This window comes from Colossoma macropomum, unplaced genomic scaffold, assembly GCF_904425465.1.
Source record: "Colossoma macropomum unplaced genomic scaffold, Colossoma_macropomum, whole genome shotgun sequence".
Classification (NCBI taxonomy): domain Eukaryota; kingdom Metazoa; phylum Chordata; class Actinopteri; order Characiformes; family Serrasalmidae; genus Colossoma; species Colossoma macropomum.
In genome coordinates this window covers 6,033,172-6,055,936 of record NW_023494808.1, presented here as the reverse complement: position 1 = coordinate 6,055,936, position 22,765 = coordinate 6,033,172, and the positions used below count along the sequence as shown (strand labels likewise).

Here is a 22,765-nt window from a genome sequence, read left to right as displayed (position 1 = left end):
GAGTTAGACATATGTTGAATTATTGTCAACTTGAAAAATAATCAAATTATGATGAACACAACACTAATTTTTCATGACAAAATGCAAAAAAGTAACTTTGTTCAAAGAGCTAAAAAGTAAAATAAGAAAACTGGATGCAGTGCTCAAACCATTTGACCAATTCCAATTTAATTTTTAAAATGTGTGCTTAGTGAAGCTCTAAGAACCACTGTAGTCAAGGAAATTTTCAAAATCCAATACGAGCATAAATTGGTTGAAGGAAAAATTAAGGCCTTAACCTTAAACTACACGTTTTGTCAGATTTATTGTAAGTGCAGTCACTGACCTGAGATCAAGCAGAGGGCGAAGAAGAGGACAGTCTTCATCCTGAATTGAACTTCAGCTTCACTGATGTTCACAGTTATGTATGTTTCATATATTAGGCTGTTTCCTCTTTCTGTGGTTAGTAGCAGAGACGGTCAACCTCATACCTCCTCCCACTACCTTCCGTGGCCATCAGATGGTAGACAAAAAAAAACAATACAAGCAAAGCAAGATGGCTGTGCAAGATCTTGTCAACTAGAACATCTTTACATTTTTAGTTCACTCACTCAAAAAGAATTTCATTAATAAAGTGTATGACATGAGTGTCTCTGTTGAGACTTTACTACACACACCTTACTAGTGTGTTATCACTTATGCACAGAAACCAGAGGCAGCATAAATCCTACATTTATTTATTATTTATTGAAGTTTTTCTGAAAAATGTACTGTTTAAAAAACTGACATTAGAAGGTCTAACCTTAATAACAAGGAGTGTGGCAGCCAGTGAAATATACCACCTAATTGCATTCCTTTCTGTCCCAAGATCAATATGATGGTTTTGTATGTCTCAGTGTTGTTTGGCACAAATAAACTTGTGACTGCTTGAGAATGTCAAAACACCATGTCTATCAGCACCAATCTTTGGAATGACGCACATACAGAAAGGTGACAAATTAAAGGAAAAACCCAAACAAATGAGTTTAGAAACATAACGACAGTAGATGCTCCCAGGCAGGTGTTCTGCAAGATACAATGAAGCAATTACATCCCACCATGCTCTGCAACATGTACAAAAAAGCTGAAGAGGGATCATTATGGGGGCACAGATAGAGCTTCAATCACAAAGACAGCTCAACTGGCTAGTGTTTCAGTAGGAACAGAATCATATCAAAAGCTCTGTTAAATGGCATGTTTTACTGATTTTCTGAGTGAAAATAAGTTAACACATTGTTTACAGGGAACGTCAGTATATTTTCCTGCAACTTTAGTGCACAATTTTATTTATTTGCTGGGTTAAACATATTGGTAAAAGCATCTGTAAAGGAGCAAACAATGTTAGTTGTGTAAGGACAGAACCCATAGTCCAAAGCCTGTGGAGGTACTGCAGTTACTGCTAACAAGCTCTACATCAAAAAGGGTAACTTACAGACTGCTTTGAGCCTCATTTATTTTGAAAAAAAATATATATATTTCAGTTTTTGTTTGTTCTTTTTCTGTTCTGTTTCCTTGGCACTTATAAATATTGCACACGTTTTGGTGATTCCTTGGAATTTATTAAAGACGTGGCCATCGGATTGGAACTCCTTTTGTCCTGGCCTCCCTGGTGCCTCTCTTTAGACACTATGACCACACAGGGTCCTTACCACAAATGGTGGCAGTGGTACTTACATCCAGTCCAGTAGGGTGCCTTTCAGATGAAAGATCTAGATTAGATTAGATTACATTCAACTTAATTGTCATTGTGCAGAGTACAGACACAGCGCTAATGAAAGGCAGTTAGCATAATAGTGCAAAATACAGTATTATTTACATATAAAGTATGGAGACTGAATGCCAGTAGTAGCCCCAGCACCACATATTCCTGGATGACCTCCCAAAGGATGATCCGGGGAACACAGTCGTAAGCCTTCTCCAAGTCCATAAAACACAGGTAGACTGGGTTGGCAAACTCCCACGCCCCCTCAACAATCTGTGTGAGGGTGAAAAGCTGGTCCATTGTTCCATGGCTGAGATGGAATCCACATTGTTCCTCCTCAATCTGAGGTTCGACTGTTGGTTAGAATCTCCTTTTCAGTCCCTTGGCATAAACTTTCCCAAGGAGGCTGAGCAGTGTGATACCGCAGTATTTGGCACATACCCTGTAGACCCCTTTCTTAAAAATAATGCCTTAAGCATTTCTGGACAAATCTCATCCACCCCTGGTGCCTTGCTACTGAGTAGCTTGCCAACTGCCACAGTGACCTCCACAGGTCACTGGTCACAGCTGCACCTGACAGTTTCCACGATTAAGGTTTTGAACAGGGTCCATTAGACTCCATGTCCCTTACCTCCTCTGGAACATGAGAAAAGTTCTACCAGAGGTGGGAGTTAAAATCATTACGAACAGGGGCCCCTGCCAGTCGTTCCCAGCACACCCTCGTTATTTCCTTGGTCTGACCATCAGTCCCAAGTCAGATGAAATGACAAAAAAGTCAATAATTGATCTTCAAAAAGCTGTGGGACCATGAACACTTAGGAACATCCTTGTGTTCGAACTTGGTGTTTGTTATGGACAATCCATGCCTACCACAGAAGTACAGGAGTAATAGAGTGATGGCTTGAGTAAGCCATTCCAGCAGTCACAACCATATTGGGAATTTCTTTGCTCTTCTACCTATGCAGGCCAGATAACATGTTTAAAAACTGTTCAATTTCTGGCTTTCCTGAACTTTCAGCCTAACTGAGAACATGCAAGTAGGTAGGAATTTTCTTAAGCTGGCTGAGAATATACTTAATAACATTGGTGCCCAGAATAACCTGATCATGCTGCCCAGGAATGACTAATGTAGGTATGCTGATTGTATGGCCATACATCTCTATTTGAGAGAGACACTTTGGCTGAACTTGAACTCTGCCACAGCCTATAAGCATGATGTCAGGACATATGCCATTGAACTCAAGTCCAATCCCTGAGCTTTTGAGCTTTTGATCTGCTTTTTGGTTCATGGTACGCTCCATGGACCCTCTACCTAACAAAGCTCTCAGGGAAACATGGCCTTTCACTGGAACATCAATTTAAAATAAACTATAATCTTTTTCCGGCTTCATCATGTTTTGAAACAGAACCTCACTTTTGTCAGATGCAGTATTCTGAGTATTGCTGTGTATTACTGAACATTGTAGATATTGCATACATTTTGGTGTTTCCTTGGAATTTAATTAAGGCATTGCCATCAAATTGGAACTCCTTTTGTCCTGGCTCCCCTAGCACCTCTCCTTAGATACCATGACCACATGTGGTCTGTACCACAGAAGTAAATGTTAACTTGTTGAGTAATATTACAATAATATTACAATAGATGCAAATATCATTAACAATAAGCAGTAATTTCATATATGTATAAGTTTTTGTGCTTTCCTAAGAGGTTGTTGCTGTAGCCATACCATACATCAAGAGAACTTTTGTCTAACAATTCACTCTAAGCCTAAGCTTTACCGCAGCTCATGTCTGCACCATGTTAGCCTCAGCTCAACTCAATCCTTCCTGTTCTAACATATACACACAGAGCCAGTGGGTTAGCCCTGCCTCACAATAAGAATCTTTGTATAACAACCCAGTGAAATAATGCCTTAGAAAAATTACCCCAAAACTAACAGGAAAAACATTGCCCAAATGCACTACACTACCCCCCTCGCAAAAGTCCTTGTCCCAGAGAAAATACTAGTCCCTAAACCAAGCTGGAAGATGCCTCCTCTGTCTGAGGCTCACTGAGGCACTTATGCATTCCAGCATAAAAACAACGGCATTAAGCACACATGTTGCTTTACCAAAGAGTTGTTAAAGAAGAATAAAGTTAATGTTTTGGATTGGCCAAGTCAAAGTCCTGACCTTAATCCTACAAAAATGTTGTGGAAGGACCTGAAGCAAGCAGTTAACTGGAGGAAACCCACCCACACCACAGAGTTGAAGCTGTTTTGTATGTACTGAAAGCAATGGTTCACATACTTTTGCCACTCACAGATATATAATATTGGATCATTTTCCTCAATAAATAATGACCAGGTCTGATATTTTTGGCTCATTTGTTTAATATGGTTCTCTTTGTCTACTATTAGGACTTGTGTGAAAATCTCAAGAATTTTTAGATCAAATTGATGCAGAAATATAGAAAATGCTAAAGAGTTCACAAACTTTCAAGCACCACTGTAAACATATTCTACACTTTTACCAGCATTATATTTAGAAGCAGTAAAAGTTCAGATGAAGCCTTAAATCTTACATAACTGAATTATTTTTTAATAATGCCTCAGAAATTTGAAAATCACCACTGAATTAAAAACTTTTTCTTCCCAAGTCAGCATTTGCTACAGTTCAAGATAACATTGCTAAAGTTACACAGATCAAGCAAAAAAAAAGCTCTATATAATACACTTGGTGATGTCAGTACCATAAACATATCAAAAAAGTCAATTAGAAATGACTCCATCTTCACTACAGGCTACAGATGACATATTCAGACAATAGATTCAGGCTGTAGATGGCATCTTTTAGCTTTTCATCCTGCTGACATCATCAATAGGATCAGAAGGTATTGTGGATACCTATGCAGTAGCATAAACTGTGTTCGGAGGATCAGAGGGGTTTGTGGGTTACTGTACTGTAGCATACACAGGGTTTGGGGGATCAGAGGGCATTGTGGGTAACTCTACTGTAGCATACACAAGGTTTGGGGGATCAGATGGCACTGTGGGGTGTTGGGCAGTGGCATATACAGAGTTTAGGGGATCAGAGGGAATTGTGGGTAACTGTGCTGTAGCATACACAAGGTTTGGGGGATCAGATGGCACTGTGGGGTGTTGGGCAGTGGCATATACAGAGTTTAGGGGATCAGAGGGAATTGTGGGTAACTGTGCTGTAGCATACACAGGGTTTGGGGGATCAGATGGCACTGTGGGGTGTCGGGCAGTGGCATATACAGAGTTTAGGGGATCAGAGGAAATTGTAGGTGGTTGGACAGCAGCATAACGTGGAGTAGATTTGGAGTCTGATTGTGGTTTCCTATCCTTAATCTCTTCATAGTCGCACACAGCAGGAGAAATCTGAAGAGAGAGAACAGCTATTAAAGGAAACACACAAGTCTCATTGCAATTAGAAGAAAAAAATATTAATACGATTTTCTACTGAAGTATTCAATGATGCAAGATAAATGATCTTATAATTTATAACTGCTGCACTGGATGTAATGATTGTAGCACTGGAATTAGGTCAGATGAGCCCAAACCTTTTGTGCAGTGTTTGTGTTGGGCCAGTGGCAAAATTACACAAAACAATACAAATAATAAGACAAGTAACAGGCCAAATCAGAAGTCTTTACTGGCTAAATTAGGCCCATGACCCACACTGTGGTGGGAAAGAATTAAAAACTGGACTGTGCCATGTGAAACTGGCAAGCAGAGGTGAGGTAGAGGTTAATTCAGCGATATTTGTATTTAGCCCAGAGACGCTACTACACACACACACACACACACACATTCAGGCACTCACTTCTGAATCGCTTATTTTCTCTTTGCTGTTTGATGAAGAGGCGGAGCCTACGCAAAGACAAAGTCATGCCATTAGATAAAAACCAAGTGTAAAAATATCAACAGGAATAAAATGCCCATAAACTGATTATAAAGAATAATATATATTGATCAGTGATTGGGTCTATATGTACATGTCATTTTTCAAGCCGTCTTAAAGATTTTCCAAATCTTTACTTTCCAAATTTCTTTACTGTTAACAAGTACGTACAATTCATGTTTTCCATCTTCTCTTCATTTGTTTCATCAATTACATGTTTTATTTATTTTATCTTTATGTGATATGTTATTTATTACGTTACTACACTGTTGTAATTTTGATGGTTTATTGTGTACTTTTTTTTACTACTAAATTTACTACTACGATTATTATTACTTTTTTAGTAGTTGATATGTTTTCACTATCCAACCTCTCAATCTCTGATTTCTTTATTCGCTCGGCTACATTGTAAATAAGGATCTACTTTAATGTATTCCGAGTTTAAATAAAGGTTGTTTGATTGATTGATGTAATTTTCTAACTCCGTGCTCCAAATACCAATTTCCCAGTCATAGCTAATACTAGGCTCAAGCACAACAATATTTCTCTCAACTACAGTCAGTGAGGCTTCTGTCACAGTCTTTACACATTGTTTTGCTGCTAGCACTATTACGCTGCCTTGGCAGGGTAATATCTCCAGTCCTGAGACACATGATATTCAAATGCATACTTGAGATAGTTTTGCATCAATCTTGGTAAAATTTGCCAGCGTAAGAATCTACCATTGTAGGTGAAAACATCATAATTGACATGTTGGGCACAAAAGCTTGTTGCATCAGTAAGAAATGGAGGTTTTGGAAAGGGTCAATTAACCTATCCGTTCTCCAGCAACAATGAAATGCAGTCTTTCATAACAACTATTGTTAAGATTCACTGAAAATTGACCATAATGTCATTCAATCTAATTAAACACAACTCAGTTTTTGTCAAAACACCTACATTTAGAGTCTTATTATTTACCAATGATATTTATATAGCTCAGACTATCAGGGTAGATTGGATGTAGTTTTTATGTCATGTAATGGAGTTTATATTTGTGTGGTGGCAAATTCACTGTTCTATAATAGAATATAATATTATAGGTCAAGTCAATGCAGGGTAATGCCCCAAAAATGTGGCAAAATACAGTTATACATTTAAAAATGTACACATAATTAACTTAATCCACATCAAGTTGCATTGATGTTTGTGTTTGAATGAATGGAACCTTTTGCCTTGATGCATCTGCGAAACATCAGTACTAATCCTCCAATCAGCAGCAGCAGCAGAGCCACACAGACACACACAATGATGGTATTAGTGGAATCTGGAGATACACAACAGACAGAAAATACAGGGATTGATCACAGCACATATTCCCATAGACAAAACAATGACAAATACAAATCCTAATTGAAATTACTAATGGATTCTTAAGATGACTGTTTAATAGCAAACGTTTTCAAATTCAAATCTAGGAGGCCTCTGTGTTGTGTGGTGATTTCCCTGCTCAAAGACAGCGTCTAAACCTGCCGGTGAGAGTCTCCAGGGATGCTGTGCTTTAAAACCTCTTAGTGTTCCATCACATTCAGTGAAGTCTGACACATTTCTTAAAGTTTGGTTACTCAAATATATTCCAAGTCTATATAGCCATAAATAGCTGTTTTAGTGGTTAGCCTTGTCTCCTAGTGGCTAAAACATAGAAGTGCCATTGTCTATTACCACAATTTATTATATTACTGCAACACCGTTGATTTGAACAGAACTACTATTACTGAGCAAGCTCTCGGTTCAGCCAATTGCAGAAGGTAATTCACAACAGAACTAGACTTCTCAAACTTATGAACATTGCAGATTCGTACAGGAATTAATTGACAGATCTTGTTGGCAATCACTCAAACTACAGCATCTCCACAGTTAAAAATAATTCAGCTCAAATAGAACCTAAATATTCTGTGAAAAAGAATATGGACAGGACAATGAGCGGGTTTCCTTTTAACAATGTTAGAATGAATGAATGATTGAATGAATGAAAGAAAGAAAGAAAGAAAGACAATATGACGAAAATGAAAAAAAAATTCAAATATACAGATATAAACAATACAGATACACATTAAAGCAAACAGTGGAAGTATCTTATCAGACTGGCCTTTATCTGTTGTCCTACCTGGTGTCCCTGTGGTGGATTTCTCTTTTTGATCACGGTGATGATGGAGTTCATTGTGTCCAGTAGTGTATGCATGTCGACAAACATTCAAACAGTAAAAACATAAATCATGTTAAGGTCCACTGTAAACTAAAGTAGCAAAGCTCACACATCATTATCTTTCCTTTAAGATGCAGTCATAGACAGTGCATAATCATGTTATAAACTTGTCATAAGGGAATCCATAACTTATCATTAGAAATTATAACTTGCTATAATGTCTTCTTTTGCTAAGAAGGGATTGGAAATTCGAATGACTGATGTATCTGCCTCATCTGAATGGTCAGTTCAGTAATTACACAATTGTAAATGTGACTAGAGTAAAATAATTCACCCATTTTGTGACTTTTATGTGTTCTTGTAGATGAGGTTCTTTGCGAAGTACTGTTTCAGCTTGCTGTTCATTACCAAGTCAGTTGTTTTTCACTGGTTTTCCTAGTTTGTGATTTTCTCATTTACGACTTCTGCCAGACCCTTTGGACTTGATCATGTTCAGAGCTTTTTGCCTGCCTTTTTGACCTTGTCTATGTCTCACTTGTATATTCCTATTCGCCTGTGTTTAATACCTTTGACCTTTGTTTGACTTTAGCCTGTTTCTGGATTTCGTTCCTGGTTTGTTCCTCTATTAAATAATTTAACCAACAGCCAACTCTCCTTGGGTCTGATTCATCCTCACAGATTGATTGACTGATTGAGATCATTTCAAACAAACTATTCACAATACACTCCAAAAGAGGCAGTGCATATATTTAAAAACAGAAACAGTCAGGGGGAACACAAAAAAGTCTGAAGACATATTTCCATTGTTGCAAGCTATCAAACATTTTAAGACTTAGTGGCATCCAGATCCACAAGGGTGCTGCTGCTTACCTAAATGTGTCCCTACCCACTTTATTTTGAAAAAACCTGTGGACTTTGTTCTGGTAGAATAACTGTAAACATCCTTCACCTGAGTAAAATCATTTGTAAGATACTGAGGAACAGCACCATGTTCAATCTTGTATACATTACATAACTCTATCAAGGCGACTCTCTCCTGAACGTTTAACTATCCGAGTATTTCATAATGAGAGTGTTCCAGGTGAGTTCTCTTAGAAAGGTGTAAAATATCCCTCACTAATTTGTTTTAAAAGGGTTTAAACCTATTTTTATTGTATTTACAAATACCATCATACCAGGAATGACAAACATGATCAAAAAAAATAAAATAAAAAGGCTGAACCAAAACTCCCACCAAGGTAACTGTTGTTTTTCTATCCAAAAACTTGAAAATTCTGGTGAGAAAAGAAATTTTTGTCAAAAACGTATCTGCCTGACAACCCCCTCCCCCAACCTCCGACATATAACTGTACAACATATATCCTAAATAATTAACTGACTTCTTAGCTTCTAGTACAATATCCACAACAACTACCTTAAAACCTAAGATTTTTGTCATTTTATCTTAGAATAGATTCTGTTTTCCCCGAATGAAGTGACAACCTGTTCTCAGACATCGACCTACTAACATCCGTAAGTGTCTTTTATGGGAAAATGAAATTGCAGAATCATCTGCTTACAGAAGAAGTTCACATGAGCATATTGATTTTAAAACGAAAAACAGTGGCCCTAAAATGCTTCCTTGGGGAACCCCGAGCTCCTAATAAAATCAGTTAAATACAGTAAACACGTATCAGTGAGATTTTCTAAAACCAAATTTAAAATAATATATAAGATTTTGATCAGTCAAATAAAATGAATTTGTTCAAAGATTATCTTTGATTAGGTAGTCAAAATATATACAGGTCTATAGTTTCGTTCATTTAATTTACTACCCTATTTATAAAAAGGAATCACCCTTGCAACCTTGAACTGATTTGAAAAATATCCATACTGAACTGACAAATTTATAGTTTGCATAATGCATGGGGTCATTACCTCTGCAGCAAGTACAGTTTGTTTTATTAAAAGAGAAAACATACATTTCTAATTGAACAGATCTCATTATATAGTTCAACTCAAACTTTAATTGCCAGTTTAATTGCCTTCTATGTGGCACAAAGTGTGTACTGGTGATGTTAATGGCTAAACAAATTTGTATATAATCTCACTGAAAGATATTTATCAACGTCATGTATTGTATTGTCACTTGATCTTATTTAAAACTGAGCTACATGCTAACACCCTCACAAGAACTGTTAAGCAATAAATCTTCCAAGAACCAACAAATCTTGCCATGATCGAAATGGGAGATGCTGAATTGAGGAGATGAATTATCACATACCTGCAATATTAGTAAGCTTTAACTTCAAAAGATGTCATTAATGATGATGTCAGGTCCAAGAGGACTTGCTTTACTTTAATTATAGGAGTAATGTCATTTATGAGTCATGTGTCTAGCAGAGAGTGTTAAAACAGATTAAACAGGAATTCCACTAACTTGTCAGGATTTCTGAATAATTCAGTGGTTAAGATGTAAACAGAGTCTTGCAGGGTGGTGTGATGTAATCGCTAATTGTAGAGAAAATTAAAGACTCTAATGGAACGTTAATGGTGGTAAAATAGTAGTAAATCTGAAATCAGTAAGTTTTTTTAGGGACTTTTTTGTTTTTTAGGACCCTGAATGTACCTTTTTTTTACCATGAATGGTTAAAAATATATATATATGTTTTAGATCAAAACCTTCTCAAAACTATCATAAAACAATGTCTCAGACATCAGGCAGTGTAGTTATAACTTTCTGTGATGGAGCTTTTAGAGGTGGACGTCTGGTTCCTATCACCACCACTCTGAACAATTCTAACTCCATTAGTTTCTCACTTCATGCCAAACTACTCTGAATGACTGTTTACATCTTATTGATTTAGTTTTATAAACATTTTGAAAAAGCAGTGGAATTCCCCTTAAAAGAGGTCCTTCATAAGTCATGTGTCTGTCATATAGTGTTCAGATAAGGTAAAAAGTGGTTGCTTTACTTTGTGAGGTGCACGAAGAAACAATACATAAGCAGATGCTGCGTTGGAGGTAAGCAAAACAGCAACAGTAACACAGCCTTTTTTACGTCATCCCAGCACAATACTACATAACCTTAAAAGAACAGCTACTGGGTATGCTGGAGAATGAATTGTGCTGTGTGCTTCTTATTACAACCGTATAGACAAATATAATTGTTGAGTTGCGTTTGTTTAAGTGGCTGAAGATTATTTATACTAAATAGAGTTGCTTTACTTGGCCTATAAAAAATGACACTGAATAATCATGTGTCTGTAAAAGGTAACCGATGAGCTGTTTATTAGAAATAAGGTCATTAATGTGCCTTTTATCTGTTGAGTATTAAGATTAGGTAAATCTTATCTTAACTGTATCAAGGACACACTGTGATTGATTTGAGGTTCTACTCTTCCATAAGAGGAGTTTTTTGCCAGCTTAGTTATAGTTAATCTGATATGGTTACTTTGAACTAATATTTCCCATATTAATAAACAGCTTCCTGAACAGTTTGACTGGCAGTGATGCCAATTTTGTGCTCATGACTCACATTTCCATTGTGTAAAACATGAGTGAACTGGCTATGAGGTAGTTTAATGAAGTGATTCAGTCTAAACAACATAAGTATGATGTAATAAATACGTAATATCTATAAAAGAGTATTCTAAATATTCACTGTTTACAGTATTACATATGACAGTTGTTGATAATAGTAAAAGCTGGTAAAAACAGCATATGGAATCTTTGCAAACAACTGCTAATGCAACATCATTAGACAGCTGAACGCACTTGGAGGAAGGCGCCAATCACCAGTTCTGTTATGTCAGCTTACAGACACCTATGCTATTTAGCATTGTGCTGAGTGATCAGGGGCATTCTACCCACCCAGAGGGAGCAAGGCCAATGAGAAGATGCCAGTAGAGTTCTCTTAGGAAGGTTTAAAATATCCCTCACTAATTTGTTTTGAGAGGTTTGTAGCCTATTTTTAATGTACTTGGGAATACCATCATACCACAAAAGACAAGCATAATCAAAATAAGGCTGAACCAAAACTCCCACAAAGGTAACCATTTTTTTCCTGTCCAAAAATGTTTAAATTCTGGTGAGAAAATGAATAATTTGATTAACCGTAGTCAAAACCTTATCTGCCTGACATCCCCCCAGCATATAACTGGCTGATATACGTCCTAAATAATTAACTGAATTCTTAACATCTAAAATAGTATCCCCAACAACTACATTGCAACCTAAGGATTTTTGTAATTTTATCCTTCTGTTTCCCCCAAATGAAGTGACACCCTCTCCTCAGACATCCACCTGCTAACTTTTGTAAGTTCTTCACTGAATATATGTTCTATGATACTCTTGCCTTTATGGGAAATTGAAATTGCAGAATCATCCGTCTACAGAAAAAGTTCACGTGAGCATATTGATTTCAAAAGGAAAAAACAGTGGCCCTAAAATGCTTCCTTGAGGGACCCCACAACTCATATATCTAGGCAATGCCACCTGTTGTTTCCATCCTTTCAAATATAAAGCAACCCATTTGACAGCAAGATCATTAAACCGTGTAGCAAAATATTGTGGTCAACAGTATCAAAAGTTTTCTGCAGATTCAGGATTAGCATACCACACAGGTTCCCTTTATCTATTTTGCTCTTAATAAAATTACTTAAACATCAGTAGAGCAAGATTTTCTAAAACCAGATTAAAATTTTATAATTTTATACGATATGAAGGTTATGATACTACATAACCTAAAAAGAACAGCTACTGGGTATGCTGAATTGTTGAGATGTGTTTGTTTTCGTTGCTGAAGATTAGTGAGGTTGAATAGGGTTGCTTTACTTTGACTATAGAAAAATGACTGACTAATCTTGTGTCTGTAAAAGGAAACAGTATACAGCATAAAGAATAGGTAAATCTTATTTTAACTATAACAAGGACACACTGTGTGATTGATTTAAAGCCTTCCCCTCCTGTAGGGTGGAGTCCTTCTGCCAGCTTAATTATGGTTAATCTGATATGGTTACTTTGAACTAATATTTTCCATATGAGTAAACAGCTTCCTGGACGGTTTGACTAGGACTGTTGCAATCTGAGTGCTAATGACTCACATTTCCAGCCTGCAAAACATGAGAGAATTGGCTACGAGGAAGTTTAATGAGGTAAGTCACGTCTAGTAACATTCGTAGAAAATGATGTAATGAATGCGTAATATCTATAAAAGGATATTCCAAGTATTCACTGGTTGCAATACTACATATGTACATATGACAGTTGTTGATAATAGTAAAAGATTGTAAAACCGTGCATATGGCATAGACTGACGTTGTCAAATGTAATTGCTATGTCTGATGATAATTACATGACTTATCTTTTAACATATATCTTTAAATATAAACTGTCAATGATGTTTGTTAATTTATGTGACCTCTGTTTTTTGAGATTATGGCTGAAATAGTTGGGTGAAAATGATCTATAGACCACGGCTTTTAACGAACCGCTCCTGATGAAACTGCACGGACTCAAACTAGAACTAGTTACAGACATTGTCACCTGCCTCACAACACACTAAGCTCTTCACATATTCTTGCTGACAGATCATCATCATAGGCTTCTAACAGTCGTTATTGATGTTCATGGATTTAACTCTCATTTTTACTGTGATACGCTCTGAATAGAATCACTGTTTTCCAAAAAATTATTTGTAATTAGTTTCTCTAATAGGCCTCTAAGAGTAGTTATTGGCTATCATTGGTTAATCTACTTTTGTCCAATGACAGGCTTTTTTTTTTGTGTAATGTAACTGAGTCACACTTTGCTCTCTTCCTTTATTCATAGAGCTCATATGTTATTGTTTTCTATCTGGTGTCGACCAGAGGAGAATAGTTTCCTCTTTTGAGTTTTGGTTCCTCTCAAGGCTTCTTTCTCTTGCTCTTGGAGATTTTCTTGCCTCTGTTACCCTTAACTACACTTGTTAGGGCTCGGACTCAGATTCTCTGTAAAGCTGCTTTGTGACAAAGCCTGTTGTAAAAAGCACTATATAAGTAAACTTGACTGTTCAAAAGTTCAAAACTAGTTAATTCTAACAGATATTTTGGCACAACATGGGTAGTTTGAGGCTACAGCTGAGTAACAGTATAGAAAGATGAGGAAATCTCTGACGAAAGCCTAGTGCTTCAGATGCAGCAGACTGAGGTTTGATTCCCCGTCTATCCAAGCACTCTATATTAAAAGAGTCCTTAGGCAAGACTCCTAATGCTACATTCCCCTACATGTGTAACATTATTGATGATGTGAATGACATATTAATGAAAAGGTATGCAATTTGACAAGAATATATATAATCCTTTGAGTTAGTGTTTCTCTCACTCAAGTTGAATGTTTCTCTGTTGAAACACATTGAAATACACAGAGGCCGTGTACAGGAAGGGCATGAGCAGCCTCTACTTTCTGAGAAGGCTCAGGTCATTTAATATGTGCACCAAGACATTGGCGATCTACCAGTCTGTTATTGCGGGTGCTGTCTTCTTTGCAGCAGTCTGCTGGGGAGGCAGCATCAGAGAGGGAGTTGCAAAAAAGCTCAACAAACTGATGAAGAAGGCTGGCTCTGTCTTGGGATGCTTATTGCATGGTTTTGAGATGGTGGTTGAAAGGAAGTCACTTAATAAACTCACTGCTAGCCTGAACAGTACATCACAACCCCTCTATTACCTACTCGTCAGACAGCAGAGCTCATTCAGCTCCGCTGTAGCAAGGAACGGTACAGGAGATCGTTTGTACCAACAGTGATCGCAGTGTACAACACCTCATCGCTGTGCCGGGATGTTACTGTATACTGAGCCATTCGTTTATTTTGTTTATCATATCTCATATTGCACTGTCACTTTGTTTATGAATCCATAAATGTCAAATTGTTAAATGTAAACTGTACAACTATTAACATTTATTGCTACTGTCCATAGTCAGTAGCTCATTCTCTGGAGGGACAGGCACCACCGCATTGTCTCCTGCATAGTATTCATGCAACTACTTTGTATTTTTGTACTGCACATTATTTTATTGTTATTGTTTTAGTATATTTTATTTTATTGTATTATTTCTCTCTACTTTTATTAATATATCTGTATATAGTGTATGATGATGCTTTGCTCCTGTTCATTTTGCTCTTGTTTTGCTCTTTACTGAACTTTGTACGGCTGCAATAGAAGAATTTCCCTATGGGATTGATAAAGTGATTATCTATCTATCCATCTATCTATCTATCTATCTATCTATCTATCTTTACAACAGTGAGTACTAATATTTTGATTTATTTTCAATTTTCTATCATATAAAGTCATCATTAGCATTTAGCATTTACCCTGACAATGCTTTGCCAATTTTCTTTTAACATGTCAAAATTAATCTAGGTCTAATTTTATGATTTCAGGCCAGTAGGACAAGACATTTAAAAAAACATATATTAGTATCCCATGCTAACAAACTCATATAATACCTTAAACAGAGCAAACAAAAAGGTGTTGAGCCAAGAGTGATAGAAAAAAGCTCTTAAACGAAGTTTTCTTTGTGCCTGATACACCACAGGACTTGACGCTGATGATAAATAGCCTTTTAGTTCATAATTGTGGCGTCAGAGCATGGCTGGTTCTATTTACTTCAACAGATGTTTTAACACATTGGTTTTAGGTTGTGTGTTCCATAGCAATCGTTTCATTGGGACTCTTATCCTGGAGGGTGGGGCTAGGAACCGCCTAGGCTGTGTGTGTGAACTGCGCAGAGAGGGTAAGCTTGCAGTAAGGGACCTGAGCTGAGGCTGAAAGCGTATTTACGTTCTTGTGCTGCTCAGGTTCAAAATATGCGTTATTGGTACAAACTTTAACTTGTCTATGCTTCTTATGAGAACCCAACGCGCCACAATATAAAGCTATTTCTCACAACAAAATTCAAAATGAAACAGACAGTTTCTTTTTAAGTTTTAAGGAAGAGTAAATAAATTAGTACATTGTATGTAGAGCAACTGTTTCTTTGCAGCTCTTCCGATTCAAACAGTGATAATAGAATAAAGAATCTCACCAGTGACCTGTAGCTGAGTCTCTGTGTAGAGGGAGTAATAACTGACTGAGTCTCCTCCACTCAACACTGCACAGTAATAAACTCCTCCATCATCTTCTCTCACATCACTGATTCTCACACTGACAACTTTAGAGCTTCTGTCATCAGAGATGGAGAATCTGCCTCTCTGAGTCTCTGTGGTGTCGATCATTGTAGGAATACGATGACCATCAAGTTTGTAGAAGTACTTGCTGTGTCTCTCAAACTGCTCTGGATATGAACAGCTGATGGTGAAAGTCTCTCCCAGATGACCAAACACAGTCCTTGGTCCCAAACAACATGGATCTGTTAATCATATAAAGTAATAAATGTACTTATTTGTTTTGTCAGCTCTTCAAAATCATGACTGCAGAAAGGAAAAACAAAGAATTATGTACAGTATGTGAATGTTAATTTGGTAAAATAACTGGTTTTGATAGCAAATTCACTCCTCCAAAAATGACAAAACCATGGTTGTGTATGTCTACTGAAATTTATTGACTCAAATCATTTAATTAAAGCTGTTGTTTTTCCCTTAAATATATTTCACAATTTCTCTAGTATTTAAGCAACAGCTCAGTTTGGAATAATGACTAAACATTTTAAATGTTAAATGTATTAATTTTAAGTGGTAGTTCCTTATAAACAAACAGAGTCTAAAGGTTCTCACCTCTGATCACTTGGAGGTTAAACTGATGACTCCACCTCCCAACCTCTCCACACTGATATGTTCCAGCATCCTCTGAGCTCAGCTGTCTGATGGTCACTGTGAGGGCTCTGGAACAGTCATTAATTATATCAAATCTGTCTTTCTGAATCCATGTGTTACACTGTTCATACTTAATAACTGTAATATATTCACACTCAGTTTGTGTTTTCATTTTGCATATATGTGTCTTTGCCCTTCCATAGTCATCGTAGTTACAGGAGATTGTAACTCTTCCTCCTGGAAAGCCGATCACATCAATACCGGCCGCTCCACCTGTCAATGACATTCAACATTTCACTGACCTCTCTGATCTTATTAAGAACAACTACACACAGCTCCTCATCCATCATGTAAAATCTGAATCTAACTCTGATCAATATGACCTGTAATAGTTTCTGTTCTGTAGTTTAGCAGTCTGTTGTTTCTACTTTATTCTGAAGCAGTGAATCTGACCTGAGATCAGGTGGAGGATGAAGATGAGGAGAATCTTCATTCTGGTCTAAACTTCAGTCTCAGTGATGTTCATATAAACTCCAGTCCACCGTTCTCCAAGGTCAGTCCTGTACTGTTCATAGGGAAACGGCTCCTTTCAGTGTGACACGAAAACACTTATTATATGTATTTGTGTCTGTGGCTGGTTTCCTGTTTCTTTAAAATGTATCTGATACTCAGCTTCACAGCTCCTCCCACCAACAACACTAACGAGCTTCACAGCTCCTCCCACCATCATCACTAACCAGCTTCACAGCTCCTCCCACCATCATCACTAACCAGCTTCACAGCTCCTCCCACCAAAATCATTAACCAGCTCCTCCTATCAGCATCAACCAGCTTCACAGCTCCTCCCAACAACATCACTAACCAGCTTCACAGCTCCTACCACCAACAACACTAACCAGCTTCACAGCTCCTCCCACCATCATCACTAACCAGCCTCACAGCTCCTCCCACCATCATCACTAACCAGCCTCACAGCTCCTCCCACCACCATCACTAACCAGCTTCACAGCTCCTTCCACCATCATCACTAACCAGCTTCACAGCTCCTCCCAACAACATCACTAACCAGCCTCACAGCTCCTCCCACCATCATCACTAACCAGCCTCACAGCTCCTCCCACCACCATCACTAACCAGCTTCACAGCTCCTTCCACCATCATCACTAACCAGCTTCACAGCTCCTCCCAACAACATCACTAACCAGCTTCACAGCTCCTCCCACAATCATCACTAACCAGCTTCACAGCTCCTCCCACCATCATCACTAACCAGCTTCACAGCTCCTCCCACAATCATCACTAACCAGCTTCACAGCTCCTCCCACCATCATCACTAACCAGCTTCACAGCTCCTCCCACAATCATCACTAACCAGCTTCACAGCTCCTCCCACCATCATCACTAACCAGCTTCACAGCTCCTCCCACCAGCATCACTAACCAGCTTCACAGCTCCTCCCACCAACAACACTAACCAGCTTCACAGCTCCTCCCAACAACATCACTAACCAGCTTCACAGCTCCTCCCACCAACAACACCAACCAGCTTCACAGCTCCTTCCACCAACAACACTAACCAGCTTCACAGCTCCTCCCACCATCATCACTAACCAGCTTCACAGCTCCTCCCACCATCATCACTAACCAGCCTCACAGCTCCTCCCACCACCATCACTAACCAGCTTCACAGCTCCTTCCACCATCATCACTAACCAGCTTCACAGCTCCTCCCACCATCATCACTAACCAGCTTCACAGCTCCTCCCACCATCATCACTAACCAGCCTCACAGCTCCTCCCACCACCATCACTAACCAGCTTCACAGCTCCTCCCACCACCATCACTAACCAGCTTCACAGCTCCTCCCACCATCATCACTAACCAGCTTCACAGCTCCTCCCACCAGCATCACTAAGCAGCTCCACAGCTCCTCCCACCATCATCACTAACCAGCCTCACAGCTCCTCCCACCACCATCACTAACCAGCTTCACAGCTCCTCCCACCATCATCACTAACCAGCCTCACAGCTCCTCCCACCACCATCACTAACCAGCTTCACAGCTCCTTCCACCATCATCACTAACCAGCTTCACAGCTCCTCCCACCATCATCACTAACCAGCTTCACAGCTCCTCCCACCACCATCACTAACCAGCTTCACAGCTCCTTCCACCATCATCACTAACCAGCTTCACAGATCCTCCCAACAACATCACTAACCAGCTTCACAGCTCCTGCCACCACCATCACTAACCAGCTTCACAGCTCCTCCCACCAACCACACTAACCAGCTTCACAGCTCCTCCCACCAGCATCACTAACCAGCTTCACAGCTCCTCCCACCATAATCACTAACCAGCTTCACAGCTCCTCCCACCAGCATCACTAACCAGCTTCACAGCTCCTCCCACCAGCATCACTAACCAGCTTCACAGCTCCTCCTGCCAGCATCACTAACCAGCTTCACAGCTCCTCCCACCATCATCACTAACCAGCTTCACAGCTCCTCCCACCAGCATCACTAACCAGCTTCACAGCTCCTCCCACCATAATCACTAACCAGCTTCACAGCTCCTCCCACCAGCATCACTAACCAGCTTCACAGCTCCTCCCACCAGCATCACTAACCAGCTTCACAGCTCCTCCTACCACCATCACTAACCAGCTTCACAGCTCCTCCCACCAACATCACTAACCAGCTTCACAGCTCCTCCCACCAACATCAACCAGCTTCACAGCTCCTCCCACGATCATCACTAACCAGCTTCATAGCTCCTCCCACCATCATCACTAACCAGCTTCACAGCTCCTCCCACCATCACCACTAACCAGCTTCACAGCTCCTCCCACGATCATCACTAACCAGCTTCACAGCTCCTCCCACCAGAATCACTAACCAGCTTCACAGCTCCTCCCACCAACATCAACCAGCTTCACAGCTCCTCCCACCAGAATCACTAACCAGCTCCTCCCATCAACATCACTAACCAGCTCCACAGCTCCTCCCACCAACATCACTGACAAGCTTCACAGCTCCTCCCAACAACACTAACCAGCTTCACAGCTCCTTCCACCAGAATCACTAACCAGCTTCACAGCTCCTCCCACCAACATCAACCAGCTTCACAGCTCCTCCCACCAGAATCACTAACCAGCTCCTCCCAACAACAACACTAACCAGCTTCACAGCTGCTCCCACCATCATCACTAACCAGCTTCACAGCTCCTCCCACCATCATCACTAACCAGCCTCACAGCTCCTCCCAACAACCATACTAACCAGCTTCACAGCTGCTCCCACCATCATCACTAACCAGCTTCACAGCTCCTCCCACCATCACTAACCAGCTTCACAGCTCCTCCCAACAACAACACTAACCAGCTTCACAGCTCCTCCCACCAACATCACTAACCAGCTTCAAAGCTCCTCCCACCATCATCACTAACCAGCTTCAAAGCTGCTCCCACCAACCACACTAACCAGCTTCACACCTCCTCCCACCAACATCATTAACCAGCTCCTCCTATCAACATCAACCAGCTTCACAGCTCCTCCCACCAACATCACTAACCAGCTTCACAGCTCCTCCCACCAACATCACTAACCAGCTTCACAGCTCCTCCCACCAGCAACAGTAACAAGTTTACAGCTCCTCCCTCCAGCATCACTAACCAACTTCATAGCTCCTCCCACCAACAACACTAACCAGCTTCACAGCTCCTCCCACCATCACTAACCAAACACCAAGGCCCAATCCCATTTCACCCCTCGCCCCTACAACTCAGCCCTTAGCCCTCTGTTTTGTGCGTTCTCATCTAGGGGTAAGGTGTCCTGATTCTTGTTGAGATAGAGGGGTAGGGCGAAGTGTTACAGAGGTTTTGCAGAGACTCCAAACAGAGTGATATGAGAAAAAAAGAAAAACTGGCAAGATGGCTGAACAAGAGACCAAAGATATTATAACAGAGAATTGTCTCTGTTAAAAAATGATGATAACCATTGTATTATCTTAGTTTAATGTGGTTTCAATGTATTATGATCCTTTTTTTCATAACAAGCATAAAAAATCGCTAACAGTATGCTAATGTCTCGGTAGCTAGCTAGCTAACTTTCCCGTTCCACCTTAAATAGTCCAGGAGTTCTGAAGCCTGAAGCACCAGAATGTAGCTGCTGCACCATTTAAGGTGGAACGGGAAAATTTTAAAGAGAAGCTGGCAAAAAAAATGACTTCAGCTTTATACAACCAAAGAATTAGGGTGTGGGTGATAATGAACCATTTTCACATCCCCACTCTTTGAAGGCATATGATGTCCTGAATGTAACTAAAGCCCAGCAGTGAGGAGCTGAACTTTACCCTCCTCTGCTGTCACTGCAGACTGGCAGGGTCACCTACAGAGCAGCGCTGGTAGCTGTTAGTGAAATAATGCTCTTTTTATTTGAGGGTCTCATTTCAGAGGGAAGATTTCAACCACTACCCCTTATAACTCAGTTCCAAGGGGCAAGGAGACACTCGAAAACAAGGGTAGGGGTAAAAATAAGAAATTAAATTGGGCCCAAGTTTAACAGAGAAATAAAGGGTAAATGTTGGTGGGCGGCTTATAGTCTTACTCTTACTCTTACTCACCGATGTAACCAGCCTATGGGATCATCCTCCTACAATAAAGATGTGTCACACATGAATACCGAAAATATTTGACTATGATGAAATCTACCTACACTGTGCTTATACAGTGAATTCAGTACAGTAAACCGAGTCTGTATGAGAACACTACAATAGTTTTCTTAATCTTCACCTTTACTTCTGTGTACTGTTCAGTAAACTGTGATGTGTCCATTTCACACTTTCAGACGTCCTTTGATATCTGTAATGAATGATTATGATCACTTTTTTGTCAGATTTTATAGGTTTTTGAGTTTTATACTACTATTACAAAATATTTGTTGTTTTTCTGATTAAAATTGCTTCTGGTGGGTCATCCTGTGTGCAATTAGACCCTTTCAAATGATCCAGAATGCATCTGTTTGGCTTCTGTCCTCTCAGGTTGTTGTAGCTGCCTGTGTTAGATTTAAACTAGTAAAATCCTGATGCCTGCCTACAACTGAAGTAACTCCACCACCTAAAGGAAATGATGAAGTACAACAAAACATTTCAAGTCCTTTGAGCCTCAGGAACAGCTCTGCTCAACCTTCCACCTCTTATAGTCTGAATAATGATTCTGGTTCATTTGCTCCTCAACAGTTTAGAACAAACTCTAAATATGCCATAAAGCTAAAACACAAGCAGAAACAGACTCAGTGCTGATTTATAAATATATAAAAATCCTGGGGGTGGATCAACAGTTATGTGATGCAAGTCTGATCAATGTCGACTTTGTTGCTGTCATGTGTAAAAAAAATTGATTACAGACCCTGATATGTATATATATATATATATATATATATATATATATAAGAGCTCCCTCATCTCAGAATCATCTCACTCTCTCAGCTCTGAATCTAAACAACAGCAACATTTCATAAATACAGTAAAAACTGTGACCTGTTAGGGGAAAAAAAACATTTCTGTAGTATATTTTGAGGTAGAATATCTGACCTGAGATTAGGAAGATCGTGAAGATGAGGAGGATCTTCAGCTTCACTGATGATCTTCAGTCTGTTATGGTTGAACATCTGACTGTTTTCTTTCTTTCTCCTAAGAGTGATTTCATTCTCAGGGTGTGTCACATTCATATTTCGTGTGTCTCTGCCTCCAGACCTGCTCCAGGTTCCTCTTTCTGTAGAAAACATAAGAGACGTTCAACCTCACAGCTCCTCCCGTCACTTACGACATACTAAATCTTATCTCCTGAACCAGCTGAATTGCCTCATTCTGCTCTCTCTCTCTCTCTCTCTCTCTCTCTCTCTCTCTCTCGTCACACTGTGGTTGTTTCTGTAAAACCTTTTTCTGCTCTGTGGTTGTTGATGATGGAGAAAATCATGCAATGTGTTGTGAAAGACTTTGTCACCCTACCAGACATACTGTAGTGACCCACTACTGGCTGCTCATGGTGGAATCATGGCCTCCCCAATGTTTTACTCTACAGCAGCACTAACATATAACACTTTATATTAAGGATTACACATTAAAGATTATGTTGATAATAAACCATTTACTACTCATCAATCACACATTAATTTAGTG

At 39.3% G+C, this 22,765-nt stretch overlaps 1 protein-coding gene across 1 annotated transcript; it reads right to left on the bottom strand.

The window, feature by feature from the left end:
- Positions 1-4,653: 4,653 nt before the first annotated feature.
- On the bottom strand, positions 4,654-22,387 carry LOC118797779 (CMRF35-like molecule 8). Its single transcript, XM_036557040.1, has 8 exons — positions 22,178-22,387; positions 21,209-21,237; positions 17,038-17,149; positions 16,546-16,857; positions 15,858-16,181; positions 7,773-7,796; positions 6,868-6,932; positions 4,654-5,103 (listed from the first exon to the last, which is right to left on the bottom strand). Exons 3-8 carry the CDS (start codon positions 17,075-17,077, stop codon positions 4,654-4,656), a joined length of 1,215 nt encoding a protein of 404 aa, XP_036412933.1. The 5' UTR covers positions 17,078-17,149; positions 21,209-21,237; positions 22,178-22,387.
- Between the last annotated feature and the right edge of the window lie 378 nt (positions 22,388-22,765).

Excerpts from the sequence above, each read along its gene's own strand:
- LOC118797779 (XM_036557040.1), bottom strand. The coding sequence starts at position 17,077 with ATGAAGATTCTCCTCATCTTCATCCTCCACCTGATCTCAG. Across the intron at positions 16,858-17,037 it reads CATCCTCCACCTGATCTCAG|GTGGAGCGGCCGGTATTGAT; the intron begins GTCAGATTCACT and ends TGTCATTGACAG. Across the intron at positions 6,933-7,772 it reads ATCCACCACAGGGACACCAG|ATTCCACTAATACCATCATT; the intron begins GTAGGACAACAG and ends GTGTATCTCCAG.